The sequence below is a fragment of the Pseudonaja textilis genome, chromosome 2, assembly GCF_049901715.1.
Source record: "Pseudonaja textilis isolate UNSWEBS1 chromosome 2, rPseTex1.2, whole genome shotgun sequence".
Classification (NCBI taxonomy): domain Eukaryota; kingdom Metazoa; phylum Chordata; class Lepidosauria; order Squamata; family Elapidae; genus Pseudonaja; species Pseudonaja textilis.
This window is the reverse complement of record NC_141991.1, coordinates 9,806,639-9,820,671: the sequence shown is the minus strand read 5'-3', so window position 1 is coordinate 9,820,671 and position 14,033 is coordinate 9,806,639. Positions and strand designations below refer to the sequence as shown.

The 14,033-nt window shown below is 38.2% G+C and overlaps 1 protein-coding gene across 1 annotated transcript; it reads left to right on the top strand.

The window, feature by feature from the left end:
- The first annotated feature begins 2,944 nt into the window (after nt 1-2,944).
- On the top strand, nt 2,945-11,983 carry LOC113453100 (vomeronasal type-2 receptor 26-like). The gene is made up of 6 exons (XM_087927655.1): nt 2,945-3,162; nt 4,133-4,421; nt 4,852-5,646; nt 8,030-8,242; nt 10,123-10,249; nt 11,073-11,983. Exons 1-6 carry the CDS (start codon nt 2,945-2,947, stop codon nt 11,981-11,983), a joined length of 2,553 nt encoding a protein of 850 aa, XP_087783781.1.
- The last annotated feature ends 2,050 nt before the right edge of the window (nt 11,984-14,033 follow it).

Sequence of the window (14,033 nt, the reverse complement as noted above, 5' to 3'; positions counted from 1 at the left end):
TGTGTTTGTGCTTTTGTGGTTCCTTCTGTCGTTTGTTGCAAATGAGTGTCCTCTTGGTTTCCTACAGATCCGATTCTATTTTTGTGTCCACCGTATTCTTCTTGAGAGTTTGTCTCCATTTCCTCCCTACTACCTTGCTCCTGCGGGCCCACCATCCATTCATAAAAGTCCTGAGCTTTATCCCTGGTGTCTATTTTAATTTTCTTCTCTTTCCACGACACTAGCATCCCTTCTGGTATAAGCCATTTGAATGTAATTCTTTTTTGGTTTAAATAAGCTGCCAGAAATTTGTAATCGCGCCTTTGTTCCCTTTACTCTTCTCGGAATCTGTTTAAGAATTATAATTTCTTTTTCTTTATAAGTTATTGTTTTATCTCTAGAAATTTTATATATCATATCACGGATACATCTTCTGGTGAATCGTATAAACTTCCCTAGGGCATTTATGTCGCCTTGCGTAGTTTGTATTGACCCGTAAACTTCATCAAACTCTTTTTGGATATCATCTCTGTCCTTTTCCAAAAGACTGGACAGTATTTCTGCCATCAAGTATTCCAGGTCTTCCTCTTTTGATTCCGCCATATTTTGAAATCTTAAGTACATTGCCGCCTTGTCCATCTCTAGGAGGACCAATGAGTCGTCCATTTCTTTACTCATGTTTTTAAAATCTTCATCCACTCTTTCTAATTCCTTTTCCGTTCGGTCAGTTCTTTTTTCTACCTCTTTTATTCTAACTTCATTTTTCTCCAAGGCCTGTTGCAGTACTCCCACTTTATCCTCTACTTTAAGGATGTCTGCCTTCATTTCTGCCTTTAATTTTCCCATCTCTTCCTTCAGTTCATTAATATCTGTTCTTGTTTCCCTGTGGCTTTTAGTCATTGTTTCTTGCAGTTTTGTCAGTGAGTCCTGTAAAGTTAGAAACATTGCATGAATGCTGGCATTTGAGATGCTAGTTTGCTTCTCTATTGGTAGTGTTTCCTCTATTGTTTTTTGCGCCATGGGTGAAGTTGTTGCTAAAGTAGTTGTTATTGTGGGGTTGACCTTCCTGCCAGTTTTCAATGCTGTAGTAGTTGTAGAAGTCATTTCCTGTAAAATTTGTTTTTGTTGTTGTACAATGCTAAGTATATTGTTCCAAATTGGCATTCAGTATTCTTAAATCTATTACTAGAATTGATCAAGGTCTATCAATCTGCTAAATAACTGTATTCTTAACTAATTAATAAGATAAATCTGTATTTCACTAATTTAACTTAAATGTAAAGTAAGCTTAGTTACAAAAAAATGTTGCATTCCTAAATATTCCTAGATATGTTCACACAATGCAATATATTAGACTACAGAACTCTAAAATTGTTAATTAATCAATACCCAATATTCTTGATATCTCCCCTATATTCCCACACAAAATATAGCAATCTTTGTTATTAATAACTTAACTAAATTAATTAATCCAATATTTAACAATCTGATATAATGTGATCTATCAAGAGAAAATCAAAGAAAAAGCATAAATCAGCATAACATGATATCGACTAATAGGAAGGAAGGAAGAATATTTTAAGTAAATATATGCACACAGGAAAAGTAAAAGAAAGAAAGAGAAGCTCTAGAAATATAATTTTTAGTTTTCACTTTTCAATTTGGGAGCTTTCACTTTAAGGACACCAGAAATGGAAGGTGAAAAGCTGCTGAGTAACAGCTACAATTAAACAGCATTCTCACTCATTCAAAGGCTTCCAATTTTTTCAATTGCCCTGATTTCCTTCAAGAGGTGGGGAAAAAAGTGTCTCCTCCAGTGGAGTAATATCCTCAAGTTCCCAGGGATTGTTTGAATGCCTGTCCAATCAGCATTCTAAAATGCTGCCTATGACACCGCTCTGTCTTTTTTCCCTTCCTCGATCAGCTTCCTCTGCTTTCTGGCTCTGGTTGTAAAAGGATCTGCTCACATGCAAATGGTGGATCTTTTCATCCCAAATTCCACCTTCTTCAATGAACTTGCAAACTGTCACTTTCAGGACTTCGAGCCTCCATTAACATGGGGCTTTCTTGAAACCTTACGATCCGAGTTTCCCCACCCGGCACGGGTCTCTCCAGGAGTCGAGCACCCCAAAGATCGCACCAAACTCAAGAAACATTTTCCACCGAAGCACTCCTCCCAGAATCTAGAATCATATTTCTGCCTGTCAATCACTGCCTTAGAACTGAAATCCCAAATTTTCACATTTCATACAGTTAAAAGAAACATTTTCCCACATCTTACTTCCAGAAGCAGGGACTCTACTCTTAACTTTAGACATGTTTCAAAGGTACTGATTGATCCCTTGGCATTACAAGACAGTCAGCACTAGAGTTCCATAGTGGCATCAACCAAGAGTGGCATCAAATTCTGTGGTATCTTCCCCCACAGTCTCTGGAGACAAGAGACCATGCTGAAAAACAAAGATATTGAATTATCTACTTCAGCTTCACTTTCTGGACATGTTCTGACAAGAAGGAACACAGTCACTACAGAACAGTGTCCCCAGGGGATATCTGTGATTTTTCTATATCATATTTTTCTCAAGTTACTCCTCTGCAAATGGAGCCCTTGAAGAAGTTCAGGATTCCCAGAAGAGAAGTTTCATCAACCTGGTCTTTGAGCTATCTTCTGCTATTAATCCAGTGATTGTTTCGATGTAAACACCAGACTGAAGCAATACGGAAGGGATCTTGTGTCAGAAAAGGTTAAATGCTACAATAACCCTCTCTTTGCAACATGTTTTGGGACTGGTAGGAGCTGTGCTCTTGAATGTACTTTCTCTCCTTTCCAGATGAAGCTTGGTTTGTCTCTGTCCCATTCAGGAAAGCCACCGGCATTTTCATCTCCTGAGAATCATTTAGATTCTTCTAATGTTTCTTGTTCTTATTCAGAAAAAGCAAAGGGATTGATTCATCTCTATGTATTATGGATTTCCTCCTTTTATTCCTGAGGCTGCTAGTGTCTCTTCCAATCTCTGGGAACCTTAAAATCAAGTGCCCGCTGAGTTTGGAACATCAGGATGGAAAAAAACCATGGAGCTATTACAGACCAGGAGACCATCTCATTAGTATCATCACCACTGGAACAGAAATATCACATACAATATTGCTTTTCAACAAGGCTCCTAATAACCAGTCTGACTTGTAAGTCATACAGTGTGATGAATGTGTGAATTCTCTCCATCTGGAGTTCCAACACTTTTTTTCATTTCTTTCTGATTTCATTTGCTCCTATATTGCAAGACCTGTCCATTTTCATGAATCTTTTCTGATTTCCATGACTTCTCCCCTTTATCTTATTTTGTGGAAGAGACCCAAATCTCCAAATGGGGCAGAAAGAAAACATGAAAGAAGTCCACATTATTTTCCTCTTTCTTGGAATCCTGAATCCATGCTTTTTGTTTCCATAGATTTCTAAGCCACTCACTTCCCAATTCTTATAGGAATAGATCAGAGATGGTATTCAGCAGATTCTGACCAGTTCTGGAGAACCGGTTGCAGAATTTTGAGTAATGTAGAGAACTGCCAAATACCATCTCTGATTGGCCTGCCTCCATCTATTCTCTGTCACCTGAATCCCAGCTGATTGGCTGGGTCTTCTTTTGTTGCCCTGCACAGGAGAAACGAAGCTGGAAAGCAGGTTAGTGGGGTGGGGAGGGAATAGAGATTTTGCAGTATCCTTCCCCTGCCATGCCCACCAAGCCATGACCACAGAACTGAAAATAAAAAATTTTGAATCCCACCACTAGAAAAGACCATTTATTTTTAGAATAGCTTTTCTGGGTCACTGATCAAAAATCCTATTCCATTTATAATGGTTTTGTTTGAATGATTGAATTATTTTGCAATGTTCCTGGGCCCAAAAAAATTGCTACTGCTACATATTATGGTGGATTTGTGATACTTAATCCTGGTGGGGAACTATCACCATCTTATCTTACTAACAGTCATTAAAATTAAATTTTGATGGGTGACAATGGTTTGTTGTTGGTTTGGATCAATATTGGCTTAAGATTCAATAGGCTTGTGGAGAAAAACAATGTATTAAATAGAAAGAAATATTTTGTTATTGGTCTTGATGATGGTGATATTAACATGAACATTTTTACACTAGTTTATCTTATGATGGATCAAGAATAGCATACTTCATTTTCAATATTCAAGTTGTCAACAAGATTCCCCAGCTTTTGCACAATTTGACACTTGGCTACAACATCCATGACAACTATTTGAATACACATGGCACCTCAGATGCCTTGCTGGATATACTCTCTACTGGAGAAGCCAATGTTCCCAACTACAACTGTGGAAGGAAAGACAACCTGTTGACTCTGGTTGATGGTGCTGAAAGGGACATTTCTATCCAGATGTCAACATTAGTCAACCCCTACAAAGTCTCACAGGTTTGTATGTTTATTTCTCTATCTGGTAAATTAAGTAGAGTGGTGGTGGGTGAATGATAGAGCCAAGCATATCTTGTCTATGGAATTTTCTACAGAGGGAGCAAGGACCAAAACAGACAAATCTTCTTATAACACCATCCTTATTGCTTTGGGGGTTTCTACCTCACACTTGTGAAGTGAGCAGAGGCTTTGTGTTCAATTAAAAGGAACTTCTGGGCAACTGGAAGTTAAGCAGTGAAAGCTCATGTTGTCAGCGTTCCAGAAAAACAAACTCCAACTCTACATAATCTTAGACAAAATAATGACAATTTCAATTTTTCAGATTCATGAAAAGAATCCAAATGAATTATCTTATCTACTGTTGATAAATCATATGTTCTATGTCTTTTACTGTCATTTACTGATAAGAAAAGTCTTATCACTTTTTCAGCTTAGTCTTGAAATTGCTTCAGAGGCTCTGAATGAAAAAAGTCAGTTTCCTTTTTTCCACCGGACATTCCTCAAACAAGGTTTTCAATACCCAGGAGTTGTCCAATTGCTCCTCCATTTCAGATGGACCCTGATTGGTCTCTTTGCTTCAGAAACAGAGAAAGGAGAGAATTTCATGAAAACTTTTACTCCTTTGCTTGTCAGGAATGAAATTTGTGTTGTTATATCACAACAATTCTCAACAACTACACCCACAGAATCCTTCAGGGAAGCCATGTCCAAGTGGAGACAAGTCAATGTCTTTGTTCATTTTGCAGAATATGATCCTATTTGGGACAGAATCCTTCCTTTCCATTTAACCCTTGAAAGTTTGCGAGGACTCACTGAAGGAAAAGTCTGGATCATGATAGGTTTAGGAATGTATGAAATAAGAAAGAACAAACTTCTCAAACACATCCATAGTATTTGGAATTATAGTTTTTGGCAAAATGAAAAGCCAAAAGATGATGCCTTTGAACCCTATTTATTTCTAAACCCTCAGTTTGAAGATCAGTCTTTTGAATGTTTGCTTTCAAAGCACATCTTTTCTGTCAAAGGCCGGAGACGATGCATTCAGAAATCACCTCTGGGAACCCAAAAGGAAGGGAGCAAGTTCCAGATCACAAATGATGAACATTATTACAGTTTCATTAAGACTCTGGCCCATGCCTTGAATGCTGCGTATTCCTCCAATACCAGAAGGAAAAGGAAGGAAGGCAATGAGAGGTTGGGCACTCCAAGGCTACATCCGTGGCAGGTGGCATAAGTTCCATTTAAGAATATATAGGAGAAGGAGAACCTTCTCAATGTACTTGTACTAAAAAAAAGGCCAAATGATTTGGCCAATCTCATCACTTGGGGAAATAATGCCATACCACAAAATGTCTAAACCACAAAAGATACATTTTGATATTAACCACTTCTGATTTTAAAATGTTTTATGCATTTTTAAATAAATTCCTCTATGTATGGTTTTGTGGTTAGCATCATAGAATTTTAACTTTATAAATTTGAAGGAGAATCTGAGACCATCTAGCCCACCTTTTGGGCCCAACAATAAAAAAAAATAAAAAAAAAAAAAGATTTTTTAAAACAAAACTACGCACAGGGCACCCCGGGGGACCACCAGCCTCTCGGCCCCACCCCCCCTTCCCCCCCCCCCGACTGGCCCCGCACATCTAGCCTAACCCCTCCTGTCTGCAGGAAGTCCAGTTAAAGCTTTCCTGACTAATGGTTGCCCTATCTTTGCACTAAGGCATTCCATGAAGGGGAGACTGAACTTATCTATTTTACTAGCTCAGTTCTAAAATTGTTCCTCCCTCTAGGATGTTGCTACTCCCATTCAGCCAGAATCTCCTCTTGTGACTGAGTTCATGTTATCATGTCTGAATAACAGTGAGAAAATATTAAACCTCTGAGTAACATTTTTCAGTTATTTGAAGTATTGATCTCCCCAAACCAGAACATTCATTTACAGATATTCTTTTTTTAATTGATTTTCTATGAAATACATTTCTTTATCAACTGAGAGATTTTGTAAGTTGGAGAAGCTGCTCCCAGATTTGTTATTATGAGACCCATAGAATAATGATCCAGGGTTTTGTCTAATGTTTTCAATGTCAATCTATCCATTTCTGCACAATCTAGAGTCTTCTTGACTATTTCTTCATCTCGTGGTACATATTCATTTTTCCAATATTGTGCAAAAATAATATCCTCACTGCTGTTAAGATATGTATTATTAAATACATACTTTTCTTATCAAGTTTTTCTGATATTATACCTAATAAAATAAATAATATATAATAATATAATAATACTACCTGATAAATAATAATATCTAATAAAAATAATTCAGGTTTATAATCTACATGTTTTCTTGTCATCTTTCCTAGCCACCTGTGTATCTTTACCCTTTTTTTTTTTTTTTGCTTTGACAGAAGTCCACCACAAACAATAGAATGTTCCCATTTTTTGGTTACATTTCCAACATTTGCTAGACATATTTTTAAACATTTTAGCTAATCTAGCAGGTGGTAGATGCCATCTATAAAACGTTTAATATAAATTTCCTTTATAAGAAGTCACCATTGTTAATTTATAGTTTGTTTTCCATAAGTTTTGCAGGTAATCAGCTTGTTGTTTTCTAGGAGTTTATGAACAATCTATTTTTTTGTATGTTGTTGTTGTTCTTTTTATTTGTCACCTGCTCTGGAATTTTCCCTGTAATTGATCAAATGTGTCAATTATATTTTGTCAGTAAAATTCTGTCAATATATGTTTGAAAATTTTGTTTTACTTCACTTATGAAAATAGTGGTAACACTTTTTCTTCTAATTAAGCATGTGTTGAACTTAGATAACTATATTTGCAAGTTAGACAGCTGTACAAGTAAGAATCAAATGTGAAAATATCATGTGGAATAAGAAACCTATAAAGCCTTAGTAAGATCACACCTAGAGTACTGCATCCAGTTTTGTTCACCACATTATAAAAAAGATGTTAAGACTCTAGAAAAAGTGCAGAGAAGAGCAACCAGGATGATTAGGGGACTGGAGACTAAAACATACAATGAACTGTTACAGGAACTGGGCTTGGCTAGTCTAGTGAAGACATGATAGCAGTGTTCCAATATTTGAGAGGCTGCCACAGAGAGGAAGGGGTCTAGCCAGTGGTGGGATTCAAATAATTTTACAACCAGTTCTCTGCACTAATGATTTCTTCCAACAACCAATTCACCAAACTGCTCAGAAAGTTAACAACCAGTTCTCCTGAACTGGTGCAAACTGGCTGAATCTCACCACTGGGTCAAGCTATTTTCTAAAGTGCCTGTAGGTCAGACAAAGAATAATGGATGGAAACTGAACAAGGAGATATTTAACCTGGAAATAAGGAGAAACTCTCTGACAGTGAGAACAATCAACCCATGGAACAGAAGTTGCCCTCGGAAGTTGTGGGAGCATTATCACTTGAGACCTTCAAGAAAAGATTGGGCTGCCATTGTCAGAAATGGTGTAGGGTCTCCTGTTTGGGTGGCAGGTTGGACTAGATGATCAATAAGGTCCCTTCCAATTCTGATTATCTGTTATCTGTTAAGCCAAGATTTCAGCTTTTAAAAATCCTGGATGTTTCCATTCTAGTTTCACCCCTTTCTGGAGAAGAATGAGTTTTGCAATCTTTCCTACTTTAAACTCTACATGGACCAAAATGGAGATGTAGCAGCAGATCTGCTCATCATGAGCTTGTTGGTTTTCCTTGAAAAGGATCCCATGACCCTGAAATTGGGGACTTTTCAAAGACAAAGACTTATGTTCTACCAAGATGCTATGTCAGAGCTAAAGTTGCTCAACAAGGTGGGTGAAATGTTGGCATTTTTCCTCTGTTTTCAAAGCTTTAGCATCCATTTCAAGTTGGCTAAGCCCATAATTATCATGGTGGATGACTTCACTGAGAATTGAATGTGGGGAATAGAAAAGCTACATTTTCCCTAGACTGCTTAGGAGGCTTCAGAATGCTGAGTGAGGTACTAACACTACTCTATAAATCCTTAGTAAGACCACACCTAGAATACTGCATCCAATTTTGGTCACCACACTATAAAAAGATGTTGAGACTCTAGAAAAAGTACAGAGAAGAGCAACCAGGATGATTAAGGGACTGGAGACTAAAACATATGAAAAACTGTTACAGGAACTGGGCTTGGCTAGTCTAGTAAAGAGAAGGACCAGGGGAGACAGGATAGTGATCTTCCAATATTTGAGGGGTTGCTACACAGAAGAAAGGGTCAAGCTATTTTCTAAAGCACCCGAAGGCCAGACAATGAATAATGGATGGAAACTAAACAAGGAGAGATTTAACCTGGAAATAAGGAGAAACTTTCTGACAGTGAGAACAATCAACCCGTGGAACAGTTTTGCTTTCGGAAGTTGTGGGAGCGCCATCACTTGAGACTTTCAAGAAGAGATTGGACCACCATTTGTCAGAAATGGTGTAGGGTCTCCTGCTTGGGCGGGGGGGTTGGACGATGACCTACAAGGTCCCTTCCAACTCTGATTATCTGTTATCTGCTATTCATGAAGGTGATCTTCAGTGTCAGGGTTCCAAGTAATACACCCACTGAAAACAGAACTCCAAGGCAGGTCAATTCCTCAAAGAACAGTTTTATTTGGAGATGTCATCTTGGCATAGACTTTTCACCTCATTAAAAAGTGAAATTTTCCTGTTTCCCCCAAACAATAAGTCACATTGTCCTATCTGAGTGCTGGCTGGTTGCCTGGTTACTTTTCTTCTCCTCCTCTAGCCAGCCAGCTGTTGGAATATCCTTGACTCATAAAAGTACTATTTTGTTTTAGCTACAAAATCCCAGTTATCTCTACATTCCCCACTCCCTGTCCCACAGCGGTGTCAAGCCTGAAGCTGTGTGAAGAAAAATCCCTATAGAACAGGGCTATTAAACTCCTGGTCCATGGGCTGGATGTGTCACGTGCTGGCCATGCACACACACAGTTTAGTCCTGATACATCACATGATGCCGCTGTGACGATGTATTTTCTTGCAAACATTTCATTACCAAGCAAGGTAACATCATCAGAAATGTCTGCAAGAAAACTACCAGAGAGTAGTAAGGACCCCAAATTAGGCAGTCCATTTTAGCTTAGGTTCACCAGCCTAGCAACCATATGATCTGAAGAAATAAATATACAAATAAACAGAATGTGACCTTAAAAGTTGACAGCCCTAATTTATAATGAATTTTTCCCCCTTTATTTCTTAACTAGAAGTTGATTTTTGACTATTTTCAAAGAGGAGCAGTTTTGTAATATTTTATATACCCCAGCTTTCTTTCTTCATCATACTTTTATAATATTTTAGTAAAACTAATAGAATAAGAAAATAATACATCTTTAAAAATACATTTTATTCCAAAATTTAATATGAATTTATCACCAAGCTTTAAAATCATGGATAGATGAAGAATGAGGGAATGCATGTTAATATGGACATGAACAGGAAATCAATTGGTTGTCACTTAATGTTTAAATCTTTTGCTCAATTCTCCAGCTTCATTAACTAGAAAAAATATTTTATTGCAGCGTGAAATAGTTAGAGATTTCATATTTGCTCAAGTGAAGCCTAGAGGTTATTTGGCTAATGTTCATGTCTTGCACCACCATTTTCCATGGATGGTGAGTCCTGACATTTTTTCTCTGGCATTTCTTCTTTTTCTGCTTAGTCTCTGCCTCAGTCCAGGTGTGTGGAAAATTGTCATCCTGGATTTTTCAAGCAGGCTCGGGAAGGAGAGCCAGTTTGCTGCTATGATTGTGTTCCTTGTCCAGAAGGGACCATCTCCACTCAGGAAGGTGGGTGACACCAAAGAAAAGGGCGGGCCTTGTGGAACTACATCCAGAGCATTTTCAGGAAATTGCAAGTTAAATGACAGATCGAAGCTCAACTGTTTTCTCCTTCCTTATCTAAAGGGAAGAAGAGCCAAAAAAATGGGCAAGCTTCATTATTATTAGGGAAAATATCTCTTCTGCTTTTTAGTTTGCATGTCTCCTTCCACGTTTACCTTGCTAGGAGCATTTGAGTTCTTGGAAACTTGAGGAATTGTCTTATGTCCACCTCCTGGAAGGTTTATTGTGTTGCAATGAATTCTATATAGACCTTCTCTTGAGGATAGCAGAGAAGGAGTCACTGGTTCACAAGGTGGCAAGGGAACAGTTATGGGTCACCTCATTACACCCATGTTACAACTGTTCCCAATAACTTTTCCAGATTATTTTCAAGTCTAGCTTTCTCTGACAACCAATGAAATTTCACAAGATACAATAGGCATTCTCTGAGTCTAGTATATTAAGAAGTGCCATCTTCCAGGACTTAGGAAGTTTTACAAGAAAGGTTAATTCATTCATTATTTAACTTTAATAATGTAGCTTCCTATGAGGGATCTGCACACTACATAGGAAATCATTTAAGTCCTATGTTTTCTCCCAATTTCATAGACTATTAGAAGTGTAGCATTTTTTTAAAAAAAAGAAAATTATATACTTCTTGTTTTGCTTCTGTAAAAATGTTGAGAAATGCATCTTGGAAAATGCTCTTGTTATTGTTGTCCCTAGAAAGGTAGTGCTTGAAGGGTGAAAGGATGGATATTAAAGGGTTTTTTTTTTTTAATTTTCTCAGATACAGAAAAATGCACCAAGTGTACAGATGATAAATACCCAACTGAGGACCGAGTCCAATGTAACCTCAAAGTTATAACCTTCCTTTCTTATGAAGAATATTTGGGTATCATTCTGGTCTCTTTTGCCCTGCTTTTGTTCCTAACCACAGGCTTTATTTTAGTCATATTCTTTAAATACAGAGAAACCCCCATCGTCAAAGCCAACAACCGGGACCTTTCTTACATCCTCCTGGTCTCCCTCCTGCTTTGCTTCTTGACTTCTTTTCTCTTCATTGGTCAAGCAAGGAAAGCCACCTGCCTTCTCCGGCAAACCATTTTCAGCATCATCTTCTCAGTTGCCATTTCTTCTCTCTTGGCCAAAACAATCACAGTGGTGCTGGCTTTCCTGGCTACAAAACCAGGAAACCAAGTGAAGAGATGGCTGGGGAAGAGCTTGGCCAACTCCATCATCCTCTCTTGTTCTGCTGTCCAAATTATCATCTGTTCCATCTGGCTTGGTGTTTCTCCCCCATTCCCTGACTCTGACTTCCACTCTCAGCCTGGAATGATCATACTGCAGTGTAATGAAGGGTCTGTTGCCATGTTCTACATCACTCTTAGTTACATGGGCTTCTTAGCTGCCATCTGCTTCACGGTGGCTTTCCTAGCCAGGAATCTCCCTGGGGCCTTCAACGAAGCCAAGCTGATCACCTTCAGCATGCTGGTCTTCTGCAGTGTCTGGGTGAGTTTTGTGCCCACCTACCTGAGCACCAAAGGGAAATATATGGTGGCTGTGCAGGTCTTCTCCATCTTTTCCTCCAGTGCTGGGCTGCTTGGCTGCATCTTCATCCCAAAGTGCTACATTATCATTCTGAGGCCAGACCTGAATACAAAGGAACAGCTTACAACCAGAAGAAATATAGAAATGTGAGGCAGAGTCATTTTAAATCTCAACATTTTCCAACAGTCCACACCTAGAAAATTTTCCCAGCTGCTCTCCATACATGAGTGGGCCAATGATTTTGCTTGAAATAATTAAAGTGTGTTTGGAAGACAATATCCCCAACTTTGTAAGTGAAATACTTTTATCTTTGCAAAAGAGCTTCTTTGCCTAGCTTTAAATATAAATCACATGGCATTTCAGGCAAATCACATGGTAATTTAGGCAAAACAAAAACATTTATTAAAAAGGCGAGCTCAAGTCTTTTTATAGGGTGTAGAAACAAATGATACATACATTTACAATATGTGATGCAACAGAAAGCAAGTAATCAAACAATAAAAGACACTGGTTACATATGATACTTAAACAATGGAAACTTTGGTTCTACATAACATTCCACAAGTGGGAAATTTATCAATTACATTATTTTTTTCTAGTACGGTTTGCACTATCTTAACACTTGCAAATGTATTCAAGTGGTTTCAAGTCTATTTATAGGGCACAGAAACAAATCTTACATACAGGACATTTGGTGTGTGTAATACCTCAGAAAGCAAGTGATCAAGCTATAAAAGTTAATTTTATTGTTAATATTTTTTTTTATTTTGGTGTTGAATATTTAATCTTGATTTTTCTTGATTGTAAACCATCTAGAATCACCTCTTGTCAAGATGGGCCTTGACTCTGCTCTTGAGCCTTAGACCAACCCTTTTCCATGCTTCTCCTTAAAAAGCACCCTCAGAATGAAGTTGCTCCAAATGATCAATTTCATGAAGAGTCAGCAGATTCTTCAAAATTAATAGAAAGTGAATGTCTGGACATCATGTAAGAATTAATTCAGTTGTGCTTGCAGATAGATTATCTGTCATTGTTCCAACTAACCAACTCCAAACCTATAAACTCTGAGACAAGCATTTCCTTAAAGGTCCATTTTATTAGAGTTGTCATATTGGCATAACTGGGAAACCCTGAATCTGAGAGTTCCAGGTTTTCCCTTCCCAAAAGAAAATCAAAGATCTGTCCCCTGCACCCACCAGTCCATCACATGGCCCAATCAAATTGTCACAACTGGAGACATTCCCCAGCCACTCCTCTCCTCTCTAAGTGCAGGGCAAAATGTCCTTGATTCTCTGAGAAAGAATGTTGTTCAGTCTAATCTTCTACCTCCCTGTGAATTCCCCCTCCCAAATTCCCAGGCACTAAATATGGCAGCCTCGAAGCTTTTAAGTAAAAAAAAAAGGCTGACATTAGCACCTAAAGGCCAGAACCTATAGTATCAAACCTGTTGTCATGCCTGCAACACCTCAGCCTATGTTTACTGCTGAACAAAATTTCTACCATGCAGATTGAGGATGCAGGGCCTAAACAGATTAAACAGATAATCAGATAATCAGAGTTGGAAGGGACCTTGTAGATCATCTAATCCAACTCTCTGCGCAAGCAGGAGACCATACACTATTTCTCACAAATGACAGTCCAATCTCTTCTTAAAAGTCTCAAGTGTTTGACAGATGCTGAGAATAGTTTGACAGATGCTGAGAAGGAACAGAGCCTGGGGGGGGGCTTTATTTATATGGCGGTGGCCTGGGACATAGGGCAGCAAAATACTCTATCAAGAAATCCAGCTCAGCCTCTTGGTTTAGGTTTAGGTGGGATACAGCAATCCATGCCCAAAGAGCCTACCCATAAAACACTGAGAGGTTTTGTGTTAATCACCACCACTCGTTTGTAGTGGCTTATGTCAGATACCAAAGAAACCCATGACCATGAAAAGCCTGACCATGTTTGATTGTGGGATTACAACTAACTTAACTGACTTCCAGTTTGTGGTGATTGATGTCATTCCTACATATGCTGTCCAATCCCTAGTGGTTAAATCAATCGATGGCCATTCACTATAATCCAGTACAATGGCTTGAGCTATGATTCTGTTGAAAAATTTCTTCCTTTGTTACTCATTGTGAAACTCCTACAATGCTTCCAAAATACTTGTTGTTTACCAACCTGGACTTTAGGGGTGCTTCTACTGTGTACATTA